Consider the following 18672-nt stretch of genomic DNA (forward strand, 5'->3'; position numbering starts at 1 on the left):
GTTAATGTAAAATTCTATTAAAAAGTATTTTCAGAAATAATAGCTGATTGAAAGTTAAATTATTATATTTTCATTTGACCTTATACACTTACCTACCATTTTTAGACTGTGGCATTAAATATTAATGTATGGTAGGTATGTCTTATGTAGTAAGTATACACAAATAGATGTTATTTATTACTACAGGTATATTATTTACCCTTATTAATATAATTATATATTTTAACAATAATTAAGTAAAACTAAAAATGTGAATTTCACTAACAAAATGTATAAAAGAATGAACTTATTTTACTGATTTGTAATCAAAACAATTTAAAGACCAAGGAAGCCATCTAATTTAAATGTAGTACCTAGGTACCTATAGGTACTATTTAAAATAAATAGCCATTAACTATTAGGGAAGTACTAAGTATCTAAGGTATGATTTTTTTTTATTGAATAACACTCATGATTTTGAAAAGTGTTAAATTTTAATAATTTTGAATTCATACTTTTTTGTTGTTCATAATTTTAAATGTTTTATTGTCTTCACCCTTCACCATTATACTTATCGGGTTGTTTACATAATTAGCAGTGACAACAAAATGAAAACGACTTGGCTTTAATTTAAATACAAAAAACAATTAATAGTTTCATTTGAAAATTAATAATTTAACACGTTCAATTTGATGTGTACCTATATCAGTAGGTATTCAGTGAAGACGTACTAAATTTATCCAGTATTGAAGGGCCCTTTGCAAGCTATGCTAAATACAATTATCTTCCGTATAATTGTCATGTAGGTAGGTACTATACTATTATAATATGTTATGTTATAATATTAATTTCAGTAGTATAGGTAGTAAATAGGAAACAACATTTTACGTAACTACCAACACTCTTTATTATTTATTTATAAATGTATCAAAATTATTATAAAAATATAAGTGAATATATATTAAATAACTGCTTAATTATAAGAACAATGTTTCACAAAAAAAAAAAAAACGAATGCAATATTCATATTTTACAAACACAAGTAACACAGGTAAATAATTGCACAGTACACTTTATAAAGTGACTTAGTTAATCTTTATCTTTATTCTACGAACTGTTTCAAAATGTTTACATGTCTTCTGATTAATTTTTTTTTTAATGTGTGTTTTATTCTTATATAATTAATATTCTATATTTACATAAATATTAAATTAACTTAAATGTTTTCAATAAACATGTCATGGTGTTTGTATGTTTGTTGTTACCTATTGAAATTAGTAGGTATATTGGGAACTGTTTGGGGGCGAAGTAAATTAAATTATTAATTAATAATAATATTTTATTATATTATGTTCAGCCTAATTGCTTTTTGCACCAATTGAACTTTGAAGTTTGCGGGTGTGTGTTCCCGTGACTCTTGTTCAATAGTCGAACTACAAAATATTCAACCCGTTAACTTCGAGAAAAATTGTGGTTATATACCCAGTGGATTATAATTTTAAAATTGAGCAATCGTTCACGTATAGCTTTAAAAGTCTTTAAAAAAATAACATATTATATCAGTTTAACTTAACTAAACGTATACAAAAATATAATATAATATATAAATAAATAATTAAGCGTGACTGCGCGTACGGCGGCAAAACGCTTATCGAGTGTCGATGTCGACAAGAATTTCGTAAAACGAAAATTAATAAATTATAATAAATAAATTTCACTGCGATACAATATTATTATCTACTCATCGTATATATATATGACGACGACGGATATCGGCGTGTAAAAAAATAGTATATAAAAAATATATAGGTAGTGTCGATAATATAGCTTAGCTGAATATATACATGAACTATACACACAGTGTATACCTATCGTATATAGTTCACATACCGAAATCGCGTTCGTATATTATTATATCCGGTCGCGGGGGTAGGGGGGAGGGGAGGGTGTCGTAATAAACTACAAGTACTCCTTATAGGACTAGTTGGCGGCGAACGCGTTGATATTGGCCGCGCTGTACGGGAACTGGCTGGGAGCGTGTCCGTTGACCGACGACGACGACGATTCGGAGACGGCCACCGATTCGCTGCCTTCCATCAGCTCGTCCGCCTCGGCGCCCTCGTCCACGTACTCCTGATTGGTGCGCCTGGACGACGCGTACGTGCCCTCGTACAGCGGCACCGACTGTTGGATCTGAACCGAAGTGTGCATCTGCACCGACTGATCGGACGGCGACTTTTCCGCGGGTCTCGGCTCGTCGGCCACCGGCGCGTCGCTGTTGGCCGCCGACTGGGCGATCTGCGCCAGCACGCCCGCCGTCTGTTCGTTGGGAACGGCCGAGTAATACTGGTCCCTGATGCTCTGCAATTTCTTCTGGTCGTCACGCTCGTCGTTATCGTCCGCGGCCGCCGGTGACGGTTGTTGTTCGACCGATCCCTTGACCCCGTTCCTGGGCTCGTATTCGTCCTGTTCCTGTTGGTACTGCACGTCATCGTTGTTGTCCGGCTGTTGCTGCTGCTGCTGCTGCTCCGCGTGTTGCTGTTGTTTTAGCTGCTCGCGTTGCTGTTGCTGCAACTGGACCTGTTGTTGCTGCTGCTGCAAAAGCTGCTGTTCCTGCTCCTGTTGCTGTTGTTCCTGTTGTTGTTGCATCAGTTCCTGTTGCTGTTGATGTTTTTGTGCTGATATTTCAGCGGCGGCCGTCTGCGCGCCGTTGTACTGTTCCGCCGGCTGTTGTTGGTACTGCGGTTGCTGCTGTTGCTGCTGTTGCTGCTGTTGTTGCTGCTGCTGCTGCTGCTGCAGCAAATGTTCGGGTTGAATCTGGTATTGAATGGTTTGTGGTTGATATTGGACGGTTTGTGGCTGGTATTGGACGGTTTGCGGCTGCAAATATTGGAGTTCGGGGGCGGCCGGTTGCGCGTACTGCAACTGGACACCTGTGGCGGCGGGCTGTTGTGCGTACTGTAATTGGACCGGCTGCGCCTGGTATTGGAGCTGGTGGCCGACTTGTAGGTCCAAAGACTGTGGTTGTGGTACGGCGTACATGACGGGTTGCGGTACCATGTACGTGGTCTGTGGTACCGTGGCGGCGGCGGAGGCTGGGCTACCGTTCAACAGCGAGTACAGCTCTTGGGGCGTCAACGTGCCCGTCGATCCGACCTGTTCGGCCGATAACTGTTGCTGATGTTGGTTGTCCAAGTGCTGTTGCAGGGCGATGTCTAACGGTACGGCTGGTACAGCGTTGGGGTCCGCGTTGGACGGCTCATTGTAGGCCGGTTGGCCGCCAAACTGTTTGTAAGCGTTCGTGTCTTCGGTTACCTGAAACATGGTGTGTCGTAAGATTTACTTCCGATATAATATGTGTATATATGTAATCTTAATAATAATGTTTTAATTTATAGCAAAATACAACTGTCCTGTTCGTTACAAATCACCGAGGTTAACAAATTGTCATCACGTCCGTCGTGTTTCTTTTTGCAGCAATATAATAGTGGTGACTTAAACAATTTATTGCTGATATATACTGATTCGATTGTTCGAATTACAATTTTTGTATTCAATCAATTGTTATTGATATTTAATCTCTACGTTTCTCGAATTAATTAATTTAATGTGAATAAACTAATCGCATTTAATATTTATTCAATTATTTACATTCGTTATTAAACTAAATGTATCTACTTCATAGTTCATTTTACAGTAAACAAATTTCAAAAAAACGTTTTTCGCATAATTTTAAAATAACTTTTTTTAATCTTTAAAGTAAATTATTTTATATTACACTCTACTGTTTAGTAAAACTCATCACGCAAACTGTAAAAATGACTGAATACAATCCTGGTAAAATGTTTTAATTTTCTTCATAATTTTTTCTTTTATAGGATTTTAAAAATCTGTGTTATAGGTATCTAAAATACCAGTAATATTTTTTTCAATCAATCTTAAGATTGGAGTTGAAAATTTAAGAATTGTATTATTTATTGTTTTGAAATTAAAAAGAAATCTCTTGCAAGCTTTTGGAAACTTTTACTATCGACTTCTCAGTATAACTATAAGTGTTATAGTAATTATCTGATTTTATTTATTTATATTATATTCAAATGGAAAACGAGTTGTAATTATAAAAAAATAATAGAAATAGACAATCATTGAAATAGTTAGGTTACGCATGGAATCATAAAAAATGGCCAATCTTTTTAACAGTTATAATAACGATTTTTTTGTACATTTTCTAATAGGAAATATATTTTGTCTGGCGTGCACATATGAATGAATTTAACGACTGTCAACGAATGGCATAATATGTAGGTAGTTAGATTCTACGCTATGTAAGAACCTATTGATTGTTATTTACAATCGTTCTTACCTTTCTCTGATTTAATGCCATATTATTATAATGAAATTGACATTAAATATTTAATTTTATCATTGCATATGACATATAAATTTAAATTTTGATTTTTTTGTTAGTATTTCCTCATAATTTCTATTCCTGTCTTTTGAGAGAAAGTAATATTAATATTTTCACGAATGTATTTTAAAAAAAATTGTTTGAAAATTTTAAACAATTATTAACTACCTTTATCTACTATTACATTATTGTCTATAGATATTTAATGAGTAATCTGATACATTCTAAGCTAATAGAAAGTATATTATTATGGTGACCGATCTAAACTATCATGTATTAAAACATCATTATATCTAGATAATATATACGTTATAATAAATTGTAGTAAAATATTATATAATTTTTGTTGCCTTCTAGAGGTACTATTCAAGATCGTTAAGTAAATAGTTAATAATAAGTAAACTTTAAGTAATTTATTATATTTCTAAAGTGAGTGTAACCTTTAAATTTTCTAATAAATTCTTCGAATTCATAAAAAATATGATAGTATTATTAAACATTTATACCTGGTATGAAAGTTTTTCATCGGTTATTGAATTGTCCAACGGTTGAACATATGATTGTTGATGTTGTGCCCTATACAATTGTTCTTCGAAGTTGGCTGGTTTGTCTGCTGGGTTCAGGTTTGGCGCCGGTATGGTCTTGATAGGACCCCTTTCATCATCGCTGTTGATTATATAAGGACCTCTGGGTTTTTCCAAAAATGGGACCGTAGTCACTGGAGCTACGGGGGTGGCGGCAGCGGGGAAACGTGGCGGGAAGTCCGGTGATCCTGACAATTTAGGACCCGTCCAAACGTTAGTTATCTTAGGGGTGGGGCGCGATGATGCTAATTGTACACGCTGTTCAGGAACATTATTAACTTGGCCTTGTTGAGGAGGGGAATGATGAGGTGCGCTGTTCTGTAACAAGTGTGGTTTCGACTGGAACTGTGGTCCTAGTGGTCTATTGTTGGCCGATGGGTGGTGTGATTGTAATTGATGTTGCTGTTGTTGCTGTTGTGGATGATGATGCAATTGATGTTGCTGTGGTTGATGTTGTTGGTGTTGTTGGTGTTGTTGGTGTTGTTGTTGTTGTTGGTGTTGTTGTTGTTGTTGTTGATGCTTTCCAGGTGGTGGCAGATTAGGGTACTTAGCAAAAGGCGGTGGCAGTTGGGGTGCAGGCCCACGTAAGCCGGGTGGCAATGAATGAGGATTAAATTTCGAATAGAATTCGTTTTTTCCCGAATGACTACTAAGATGAGGAGGATACTGAGGATACTTGGCGGGGATGGGTGCACCATTCGGAGACCTGTACTTGTGCGGAATCGGCAACGGTTGTGGTGGACCATAAACCGGTACGCCTAGTACCAGCTCTGTGGTAGCCACGAGCGCTAAAATAGTTAGCGCTACTTTCATCTGAAAAATGTAAACAAATTGTAGTTTATTTGACTGAGAAGTAGACTTTAATTTCAGAACACGTTTCAAGTAATCATATGTTTATATCTATAAAGTACAAAGATATATTATATTATCTTTATAATCCTATTGCAGACTGACGTTTTGATTTGGAATCTACAAACAAAATATTTAATCTTTTATTAAGGTTATCACTTATCATATAGCCAAAGTTTTTAAATTACAAAAGTTCAACCTTTTAATTCAAATCATCACCAGTAACCTTCTATTCTTTGAGGACTACAGCAGCGAATTATCAAGAAAGTGGCAATTAAAATATTTGGTTACCCATGTATTAATTTCATATACACAATATAGTTATTATTTATTTTAAAATAATTTAGCTAAGAAATCATTTCACTTGTTTCTAAACTAAATAACTAAATATTTACGAGGATAATTTATTAGCTAAAAAATATTGATATTTTAATTAATTAAAAAATCTTTTCTTTGAAACAGTATTAAAAATACCTAAGGATTTTCGTTAGTGAGCTGTTACAAAAAAAAGTTTGAGGAGATATCTCTCTTAGCCCTTGCGAATGCTTTTGGTCTACGCCTTCAGATTAATCAAAGAAAGTATTAAAAACAGAAATCATAAGTAATATTTCAAACATCCCAAGTATAGTAATCACCGTGATCTACAACACATGCCGATATAACGACATTTTGACCGGTTTACGCGATATCTCCAACAACGATTACAATGGCGGACCGTGACAGCAACGGATAAATGTATAACATATATCAAGTATGGAAAGATGAGTTTCGTTTCGGATTTGTCGACTATGAGGATGGTGTTCTGACTTCTGAGTGAAAGTCCCGATCTCGAATTGCAACATATGATTATTTATAATATGATTAATAAATAGAGAACTCGATCGAAAAGGCATTGGTATACTGGTGGTTTGACCGGACTACGGTGACGATGTTTTACAGTGAAATTGTGGGTATCATAGGTATATGCGAAGTACAGTGTTTATCTGTATTTCGGGTGCGACCGGAAAGAAAGTGGTTTATAATATAATTACTGCACAAGACATCGTTCGGTCAGAGATGTATATTATTATTATCCGGTTTATCTGTACAACACACGCATACGCAAGAAAGTCTATAGACTGCTTTCGCTAGCTAATCGGAACCACTGGAGCACATAGAAAAACCAATGTGTGTGTGTGTGTGTATTGAATTCCGTTAACGTACAACTATGATGATCTTGTTAAATCATTTTGGCAAGTGATAAAGAAAAACGAAGAAAATCTATTGAATAATTAAATTATTTATATAAAGCGACACAATGAAATATACGTTTACTACGTAGAACTTTAACTAAAGAACATTTTTAAAAATGCGTTAGCTATGCATTATAAGCAAGATACATTAAACACATTAAATTGAAAAATTATATATATATAAGTTTTATCCATTATAAAATTAACTTGACATTTAGTAAAGCTATTAGTCTTGTGCGTTTTTTATATTACACCGTATAAAAATGAAATTAATTTGTGATTAGTTTTATCCGACAATTGTAAATTTTATATTAAAGCATAGATTAGGTTAGGTAACTGTAAAATACACAGACTTATAGAAATTGTGATGTGCGTCAATAAAAAGTGTACTGCAAACATATATAATATATATGAAACCAAAGTAGCCCCAAGTGGCCATATCAAATTTGTTAAACAATGATATTGGACAAGGCAGTTATGTGTTTTCCTGTATTGTGTTTAATATTTAGGTATTATAAATTTAAAATATAATAAAATAATTTACGGTCACTAGTGACTGCCGACTGGTATGTCGCTAATTAATAAATATCCATTCTCATACTCATCACAACCATACACAATACACATTACACATATTTGTATTATAATATTTATTTATGTAGGAATAACGTGTAAATTGTTAATGTAATGTAATACATGTATTACATTGCGTACGTTGTTTACGGTGTACACCCACACTAATATATTATACATATATGATGTAGGTACCTACAGGCTATGCCGTAAATGTAAACATATTATTTAATAAACTGCAATAAGTAACCTACTACCTAGTAATCACTAAACATATTTCAATAGGTCAAACTATAATCCTTCTAAAATACAGTGTCATCGCTCATGATACACTACATACTTTTAATGATTATATAAAATTCGATATTATGTGAGGAACCTATGTCTTTTAATCAAACGTACAAAGATATTTATAGTTAAATATATAGTATACACAACGACAAAATATGTATTAATCGACAAATCGGTCAACTTTAACTTATGTATTCGGAACGAACGAAAATCATCATCATTAGTATTCAGTTACTGTAACTCATAATAAGCTATTCTTTTATCGGGACAATTCACTAAAAGTATTTTATGCGTGTTATGTGCATTTAAAAAAAAATTGAATTAGAAAGTGCGAAAGAACCGTAAAATTTTGTATACATATTGACCCGGTCAGTAAAACAAACCAGGATATATATTATTACGATGCACACTAAGCTATAGTAAGTAATTATACGATAACGAAAAGTGTTTACTAGGTACATATTAAATAATCATAATCAAATATGTGACAGTCATCCAGCTATGTAATACTTTGAGATAGTCAAATTAAACAGACCTTTAAAAATATGTCGATATTATACCTATGCTAGAACTATTTAACTATTTAAGTAAACCTAACAGATGTTAATTTTGTATCTAACCTATATCGTGTAACGCATACCTAATTATAGAATTTTTTTAAAGTATAATTTTATTTTGCGAGAAGAATACACAGTATTTTCCCATCAATTTGTTCCTCATACAAAAATATTCACCATATTATACAATAAAAGTATAATTACATAGTATTTTTTGGGTAGACTATGTGTAAGATAAATGATAATATATATTGGTAAATATTATTGTGTTTGTCACAAATCAACGGTCAAAGACTGTGAAGTAAAAAGGTGTCGTAAACATATAATTAAATATATACTACTCTAACACTATATTATAATTATTTAAAATAGTTAATTTGTTATTGTTTATCTAAAAGTTGAACCGTAAGAATACTAAACACTCAAATGGTAAATTGATGTAAAGGGACCAATTGTTTTGAAAAAAGAACCAGCACTATAATTCAAATAGTTTGTCATAATAACAATAACCTAACTTGGCTGTGTTTAATTAAAAATGGTTAACATTTTGTGAAAAAAAACAATTTATAATTTGTTATTAATATTTATTAGAAATTGTAGGAATAAATTTAAAACTGGGAAGTTCAACAACTGACATCTTTGGTCTTCTGATGCATTGTTCTATTACCTATATTTATAAATGCTAAATTAAACTTTTTGAACTTTTCTTGTTTCGAAAAACACAATCGCAAAACCAAAATCCAATCCAAGTATAACATATGTATATCGTATTCCGATCGCGCTGCATTTCTTCTACGATTTCGGATTTCCGTATTATTTTCAACTAAACTATATATTGTAATGATAATAATAATAATTAATGTACTTACTTTTAATGTAAATTGATTATGTCACGTAAGTTCCAATAAATTATAGTTTAGTATCGTTCAGCATTCGGCCATGACCGACGACTGATAAACCGCGTGAAGGTGTGTTGAACTTAAACTTCGCGCGAGAGACGAGCACTGGCTAATATAGGTATGGTGGTATAAACAAACTAGCTACTACTATACTACTGAACGGTTAAGAAGATGGCATGCCCGGCACACACGACCAAGGTCACGACGGATATGTACGAATGATATTTGGGTCACTGGCCAACCAATATTTATAAGTTCCTGTGTACCACTCACTTTACCCCACCAATGTAGTGAACATCAGTTTCTCTCTCTCGTTTATTTTTCCTCTCTCTGTCTATAGAATATAAAAATATATATCCATCACACTTTTTTCTTGTTTCTCTTTCTCTCTCCACACTTCTTCTCGTATCCAGACCTATAGCCAGTAAATACGAAATCATCGATATTCATATTATTGTGTATCTATAATATCTGCCGGCGAGTACGGCTTTCGTACGCCATCCGCAGCTTTCCCGCCAAGGACACAAAGATATAATTATCGCAATTTTTACAACGGATCGCATTTTCAGGTTCACCGTAATCTCGTTGACATATTGTCTCGGAGAAATTGTTTTCGCCGTGAAAGTGAATTGGATTCCGATCTCCTAACGCTAGTATTCCAATGTAACCTTATACGAGTTGCCCGCCGTTGCTGCTAAATTAATGACCAAATCGTAATTTTATTATTTTAACTATATCCTCTAGGTGACGATGACTTTAGATGACGGTATTATATCTAAACCTCCTTATCGCAATATGCTGTCGACACGATGTAAAGTTCATGAAACTAGTCGAAAACGAGTACAAGTGGCATAAGTGTACTTGGCATTTTGTGAAAGCCAAGTTACTTAGTACTATATAGTAGAAAATTATTCTGATTTTACCTACGTAAAAAGGTCAATCACTTCGTTATTGGTATATTTCTAAACATTATTTATCACGATTCGTGTTATTGGTATACATTTTTTCCGTGTCTAATAATACAAATATTTATAGCCCCAGTGGCCAGTATACTGAAAGTGTGCAAATTCATTAAGTGCCTACTGCCTTGTGATTATAGATATAGATTATTGATTAACCAAACTTTAGATTATAGCATTATTGGTTATTTAGCAATAAATTTGTATGAACTCTATGTTTAACCATGTTAACCTTCCCATTTACATTTATATTTGTACTATATATATTTAAAGTAGATATCGTAGGTTATCTCATTTAAGTTAAAAAAAAATCAATTTTTCCAAAACTGAGTATTGGGTATTTGGGTTTGTGTTTTTTCTTCATTTTTTGTTTTTTTCCCCAAATATTTTGAAAAATAATAAAATATTTTAATGTTGGCCTTATTTAAGTAAACTCTAGATTCGATTTTTTATCAGAAACCACCCACATAATTGAATATCGAAGTTTTTATCGACTACTTATCATTACCACAGATATGAAAAAATCAGCATTTTAAAATCAAATCTTTCCACTCGGAATCTAAAGTTATCTGCTTCATTTTGTAATAGACACTTTGCATAATATTTATATTTACAAAATATGTTGAGTTAACTTATTAAAATTATTTTATCTTAAATTATATTTATTTAAATTTACAAAAAATATAACCATATAACCAATATAACATATTTTATAGATACTTTTCTTTGATATCTTTAATGTTGTATTATTTTTTTAAGTGGTCAAATTAATTTAGGAGTTTATAAGTTCCTTTTTTAAAATTTATTAATAACTTAAAGTAAAATTTACAACCAATACCAAATAATGAAATAAATAAATAAAATCAGCTGTTTCGTTTGTAAAATAAAAAAAAAATATCAAATTTAACTCATAAAAATAATAGGTACTATTTTAATGTTATGTATGCTGTTTATACATACTTACTAAAATTAAAGGTTTATACAAATAATTTTTTGATGTTCCATAAATTATGTATAAATTACTCATAATGATTATTCTTAATATACTTACTATTCAAATATTTGGTATTTTAAATATTAATAATCGAAATAATAGTTAATTTAAGTGTAATTATAAAAATATTAAAAAATAGAAATCTTTATAAACATGATTGGATAGATAGGATAATAAATTGGATATTATGTTTATATTTTAAATTTTTATGAAGCTGCAATCACTTTCTTTCGTTGTTCCGTTTTAGGTAGGTATTTATTATATCTAATCAATATATACAAAAACAAGGATATTCATTTTGTAGGGCGTGGGTATTTTTCTCAGATACTAAGTTAATAAATGCTAGTAATTAGCTACAATACATTATAATTAAGGCACCAACATTACGGCTAAGTGGTATTTTCATATTTTGAATATCTTATCCGTGGGGATATTAATCACACATTTAAAAACCTCGATAAATGATATTAAATGTTAATTTTAATAAATACTGTATTCGGATTATTCGGTTTAATTCTCTTTGAATTGAAATTTATTATAAAGATACTACACTGACAATTATTATTAAAAAAACTGCATATTATATAATGTATAGTGCAATGATTGGTAAACGGGAAGCGGATAAAAGAAAAAATTTCCTCAATAAAATAACAACCTGGTTTGTACCTGGACCTACAGTTACGTGGATTCGCTTAAAAAAAAATTGTATCCATAATAATAATAGTATCAGTGTACTAATTGCTCTCTTTATTTTTAAATCAGTAAACCGTAAATCAATAATTGCGCTTACCTTTAAGTTGTACCTTCACCCATGAAAATTATGTTTTGTCTAATACGATTCCGTCATCATTGAATTAAATACCATATTATTCATAAACTATGAGTACAATATTAGTTTTTTTTTAATTAGTACAATAGTAAATTCATATTAGATCAATTGATTACTAAATATTAAGTGATTAAGTTTAATTATTTTTTTAGTTTTGAAAAAATTAAAAATATTCTTATGTATTATGTAAAATATATCGAATATGTATGCATATTGTATGTAAATCTGATTTTTACAGTAACCTTTCTGGCAGCTATTCCCGTAGTAGGCTTTTCACTTCACCACCTTTCGGAAAAATTAGTACATTTCTCAATGTTTCAACCGGCGAATAAAAAATTAAACTTTCCGTGCAAATGTGACAATTATATTAGGTATTTATCTCATTATTTCACTGAATTTTTATAAATATATATTTTTTGTTCTTTATTTAGTCTAGAGTCTTACTAAACTATAAATAACAAATATATGGTGTAAATTAAATTAAAATTAGAATACCTGTCTCGTGCGAATTACAAAGACAATAATATTATGTGAACATTTTAATTAACAATTATTAAACAATACTTTGTAACTACTTACATTGATGACACTGCAAGGGTTATCAATTTATCATGAGTTTAACGGTTTGTAAAACTTAAAATTAATAACATTTTCATATTTTTAATACATAAATAATATAACAAAATATTTAAGTGTATTTATACTTATGTTTTATTTATTATTTAAATTAGTTTAAAAGAATTTTCAAATAATATGTTCTGTTTTAAGATTAAAAGTGTAAATATTTATTTTTTGCTTAACTTTATTTAGTTTCCATAAGTATTAAATATATTTTTAATTATTATGTTAAATAATTTATCAAGTATTTGATTATGAATAAAATATAAAATTTTTAATTTGTTAAGATTGTCAATCACGCAAATTATTGATTATTATAAAAAAATGTATATGAATTGTTTTAATTTTATTCTTTATAGGGTTTAAATTTTCCGGGCACTCTAGCAAAGTAAATAATTTATTACATTTTTTAAATTTATCACTTTACTAATAAAAATTTCCAATTTATATATTTGTATAAAACCGAATCGCTTAATAATTTATTGATAATGTAACTACTTAATATGTTTTATTTATATTGTTTAAAATTGTTGTTGTTGTTTTTTTTTTTTACTAGATAGACGACATCAACCATAAATTCAAAAAGCTTTCACAAAAAAAAATTACTATACATCCATAAAAAAATAAAATTGTTAGTTCTCCTTCACAGAAGAAGCTTTCACTGATAACATTTATTGTGAGTTATACATAGTCTTAACTACTCCATACTTTGATATTTAAGAATTTGACATTTGTATACCTATACTAGGTACATTTAAGTTTGCGCGCGTCCGCCTTCGCGTCATATGATACAAATAAAAAGTACTAAGTATAGATATCTGTGGTTATAATGGTGTAATACTGTAATGCATAAAATAAAACATAGTTTCATCCACGTGCGTTTATATATAACGATAATCCATCGCAGTCCTCACAAGGTATTTTGAACACGTTTAACTCGCGTTTAGATCCTGATATCAAAATTATTCAATAGCATCTGTTTGAAAAACTGGTTTTATAGTGATTTTTGAGTTCACGTGAGGATTTGGTATGAAAGAAACTCGTTTTTACTTAAGTGTAGTACATTTTTTTGATTCTATATAATATTTATACTCTATAATGTATGTAAGTAATTTAAAATACAAAAACTAGTGCTCTATCTATTATATATCTGTGGGTTATAAATACTTACAGTACAGTTAGTATAAATAGTTTAGTTGTTACATTCTATTTTAATTTATATTATACTAATATATTAATGTACATATCTAAGTGCTATATAAGCTTTAAAGTTCGTAATAACTATAGATAGTCGATTATTTGAAAAATCATCCGAAAAATATTTAAAACTGTACCTCCTAAATATGTTACATAAATAATTAACTCCGACTTCAATACATGACTTGTCTTACTGAAATTGCATAACAAAATCTATTCAAAGTACTAATTTGTCACACTTTAATTAATACTTTGTCTTTGTTTGCATATACAAACTCATCATAAATATTATAGAATTATAATTTGAAGTAAATATCAAAAGTTGTAAATAAAATATCTATAAACCTGCAATTAAACAATTAGTTTTTTATTGAAAAATATACTGTTTTAATAATCATAAAATTATAAAAATAAATGTAAAATAAAAAAGTGTATACATTTAATAAATAAAGTCTTTATCAAAATAAATTTCAAATATTTGAAATATTTCATTACTAAAATATTAATATTATGTGAGAATGTTGTTATACTAACGGGATTTAAAAACCAAAATTTAATCATTATACATAGTGGTCATTAAATTATCAAACGAGAATTAATTTCATTAAATAATAAAATAACGGAGTTAATATTAGGACGCAACACTTATTTTTGGTTATTTACTTACTTGATGTTTATTACAATTATCAATTATTATAATTTTACACAGAAAATAGATTCATTATGTATACTTATAGACTATAGTCGATAAATCTAGAAAATAAATTATATAATTTTCTAATAAATTTAATATAATCATAATATATTTTGATTTTTGACTGGGAGTGTAATTATGTTGGGATTCTGGTAGCTATATCAATTATAGACTGATATTAGTGTTATTTGAATATTTGATAATAACGAATTTTAAATTCTTAGCGGAACGATGAATATATTATAATATGTATTGATTTTACATTGGCATGTGCTTTTTATATGGATATATAATTATGTACAATTCTTGTTTTTAAATAAAAAAATTGAAAATTTAGTACAAAGTTCATCGTGGGTTGTTCACGTCCCAAATTAAAAATATCGAAAATATATAATCACAATTTAAAATTTTATATGAATTAAGAGTATGTAAAATGTTACAATTTAAAAATTTTCATATTATCATGTTACTAATATTAAAGTTAGAACAAGAACATTGTTAAACAATGTAAAATTATTATCTTTATACTGTGACTTATGATACTATTATTGTTATCTATTTTCTAAATGTCTAAAATATGTAATACTGTTAACAATAAGTTTAGATAACAAAGACAATTAAATGTCAAAGAAACTTTAATAAAAATATTAAAAAAAAATTTATAAAATGGTCATATCACGCTTCAAAATTGAAATAAAAGGCCAACATATAAACACAATTATTTTCTTAATTTTAAGTTGTATATAATATGTCAATTCATAAATTCATTATTAGTAAAGAAAACTACACAAAGTTTGTTGTTTGTTTTGCTGAACACGAAATTTCTATACGGTGCGATTGTCAAGAGAGAAACAAATAGTCGCTGACATCCTCTTAACTGAAAAATTGATGAATGATGATAAAAAAATATATCGTACAAAATTACATGAAATAATTATTATTGTATCTACAATATAATAATATAAACGTTTATATAGTAATTTTTAAATATTGAAAATTGAAATATTTTATAGGTTAAACCATCAATTTAAAAATGGATTTTTTTTTCAAAATATATCGATACCTATTGATTTAAGACTTTAAGAGTATAATTTACGTTTTACACTCATGTGTTGTTCAGTCTTACAAATTCTTAATGTTCTTATTTAACAATTGATGTATAGTATAAATGGAGAGTACTGAGTAGGTCACTATAATGGATGTGTTAAATTTGAATGCAATGACAGGTATCATTGTATACGAAAAACGATTCTGAACAGAGATGATTTGTCAGTCTAGGATAATTAGTGGGATATATTATATTATTACTTATATTTAAATTGTAATATATCGTTATTTTTTCTCGATTTCGTAAAAAAATAAAATTCATACGCTCATAAAATTTTTCTGTATTGACGCTTGAATTTTTGTTTACAATTATTTGAAGAAAAAGTTATGGAGAACCTTTTTGTTGGGTTTTTTAACCTTAGATATAAATTACAAAAAATTTATGAATTTTAAACTTCGAAATTCCTTGCAAATTTTTGTGAAATTGACATTTGTAAACATTTGAACTTTTAATGCTTATAAACAAAAATTAAACTAAAGATTTTTTTTTTTTTACTACAATAAGATCAACTTATAATAAACATTGTAATTTTAAAGATTTTTTGGAAAGCCAAATTTTTTTAATCGACATTTCAAGAAAAAAAAATTAGAAAAATCGAAAATTTCAATGGTCTATAAATAGTTTTAAAAAGTTCTAAATATTTTTAAAATTTAATCGTAAATAGATAACGCTAATATAAACATTTTGTGAAAATTTCAAGTATTTACAATAATTTGTTTTTGTGTTACAGCAAAATGAAAAAATCGATTTTGTCAAAAAGTGGTTATGCGTAAAAAATGCCGTTTTTTTGATTGTAAAATCAATACATCACTTCGTTCAGAATTTTACATAATATATTTTTGTCGCTAACCTCATATTCTAAAGGAATATTTTGTTTTTTATTTTCTTGACCAACTTGTAACTTTAAATGTAACTGTTATTGTAACTGTAACTTGTAACCGGTTACAAATTTGATATTTCCAAATTATCTTGTATCTTGTAACTATAGACCATTTTAAGTGCAACTTGTAACCAGTTATAAACTAATCGATTAACTTATATATCTCAGCAAAATAAGTAGGTACATACGTCATATAGTTATAGACACTTCTAGGAGATATCATATTTGTATATAATTATAATAGTAAAATATTTACTCGACAGACAACAATACACATGACACATTCAACGACAATATTAGATGATGATTATACTATCTATCAATGTTATCAGAACGGACAGAACGTGATACTCCTGTAATTTGAACGTAAAAACATAGTAGACGCGTAACAGAATTTACTATTAATTTATTTTATTTTTGTTAATAATTATGATAGATTGACAATTTTTTTTGTTTTGTTATAATAAGAAGAACTTTAACTATAGGACTATAGGACTTTAACTATAGTATTTTTATTTTTCAGTTGGTACAAAAAGATTTAAAAATATTAATTTTTAAAGTTTATAAAAATTTCAAGTTTTTATTTATGAATATAAAGTGATAGGAATATAGAAAACGCAACGTCACAAACAATTTTCTTCTTATTAAACAAAAAAAAAAAAAAGTTTTATCTATCATAGTTATTAAAATAATGGTTTTGTTTCGCGCCTTAAGGTATTGATAAATACAATATAGATTGGAATGCCGATCAAAAAGCAGTCATAATAATAATAATTTATTATTCAATTTCAACATAGTAACATATACAGATGGACGTAGTAATGTGATTACACATTTGAAAAGTGATTTGAATTTATTTATAAATACATCTACTTGAGATCGATCAGCCCACTTTTTAAAATTTAGATCTCTAACTCCATTAAATTTGGTTAGATTATTAAAAAAATTATGGAAATATAAGTGTTGATTAATGATTATTCCTTATTGAAATATAAAATTATTAAAATTTTAAAATATGGCTTGATAGATCTCAAGTGGTCTTCTCCATCGGTAGGATTAACAAAAAATACATACATTACCAATTGTCGAATGCATAAGGAGTTGCCTACAAAATGTTCCTGAAAATTATAATACCTTTAATTTAAAAATAGAAAATTAAAGCATATTTTAAAATATTGGCAGATCCAGGGGAGAGCGGCGTTTGTGGCACGTGCTTGATTACGTTCTGAATGGGGCTTAAGTCGCTTAAGAAGCTTAAGCAATTTAAGCTCTCCACCAATATCCACTTATGTATCTCTACGTTTACTGAAAACATGATTGAGATCTAGAATGAGCAAAGAAAGATTAACAAGTTAATTAAAAAAAAACATAAATATTTATAATAATATTAAAAATTAATAGATTTTCTAATAATAATACAGACAATTGTATTTAATATTTTAGTTATTTAGTTTAATTAATTGTATAATGTTCATATTACAAATTAGGTATACATTTTAATAATTTTATACTTACCTTATTATAACAATAGTACGAACCTATTTTATTTGTTGAATAATTTTTAATAAAGTTTTACAATTGCATAATTTTATTTGAATGTACCTATTAATTAGTAAATGTACTTTTACCTTTACTCTTAAAAAGTACACCCTCCCTTTGAAAACTCTTGGATCCACTCCTATTTTGAAAACATAGATTCAATCATTTTTTATTGTATTAATGTATTATGTATATTTTTTTTTACTTTTTAGAGCGATTTAGATCGATAGATCCCATATTCATCAATCATCACATTTTGTTATTCAGATCATCACATGTTGTTCACCTGTCCTGTAGTTGTTTCCGCACCGACTTCATGGAAGAAATAAACGACGGTGGCAAGCGTTCGGTTACTCCATGAGTAAGCAAAGACGTCACGCAATCGCTCCCTCTCCCGGTGGCGTCCGGGACTCATTAGTCATTATGCTCCATGCACCAACAACACTGACACTCACACAGTTACACACATTTACACAAAAGTA

At 29.1% G+C, this 18672-nt stretch overlaps 1 protein-coding gene across 1 annotated transcript; it reads right to left on the reverse strand.

Annotated features, from left to right (window-relative positions):
- Positions 1-861: 861 nt before the first annotated feature.
- On the reverse strand, positions 862-9600 carry LOC132920036 (putative uncharacterized protein DDB_G0271606). Its single transcript, XM_060982073.1, has 3 exons — positions 9343-9600; positions 4894-5784; positions 862-3294 (listed from the first exon to the last, which is right to left on the reverse strand). Exons 2-3 carry the CDS (start codon positions 5782-5784, stop codon positions 1960-1962), a joined length of 2226 nt encoding a protein of 741 aa, XP_060838056.1. The 5' UTR covers positions 9343-9600; the 3' UTR covers positions 862-1959.
- Positions 9601-18672: the final 9072 nt, after the last annotated feature.

This window comes from Rhopalosiphum padi, chromosome 1, assembly GCF_020882245.1.
Source record: "Rhopalosiphum padi isolate XX-2018 chromosome 1, ASM2088224v1, whole genome shotgun sequence".
Classification (NCBI taxonomy): Eukaryota; Metazoa; Arthropoda; class Insecta; order Hemiptera; family Aphididae; genus Rhopalosiphum; species Rhopalosiphum padi.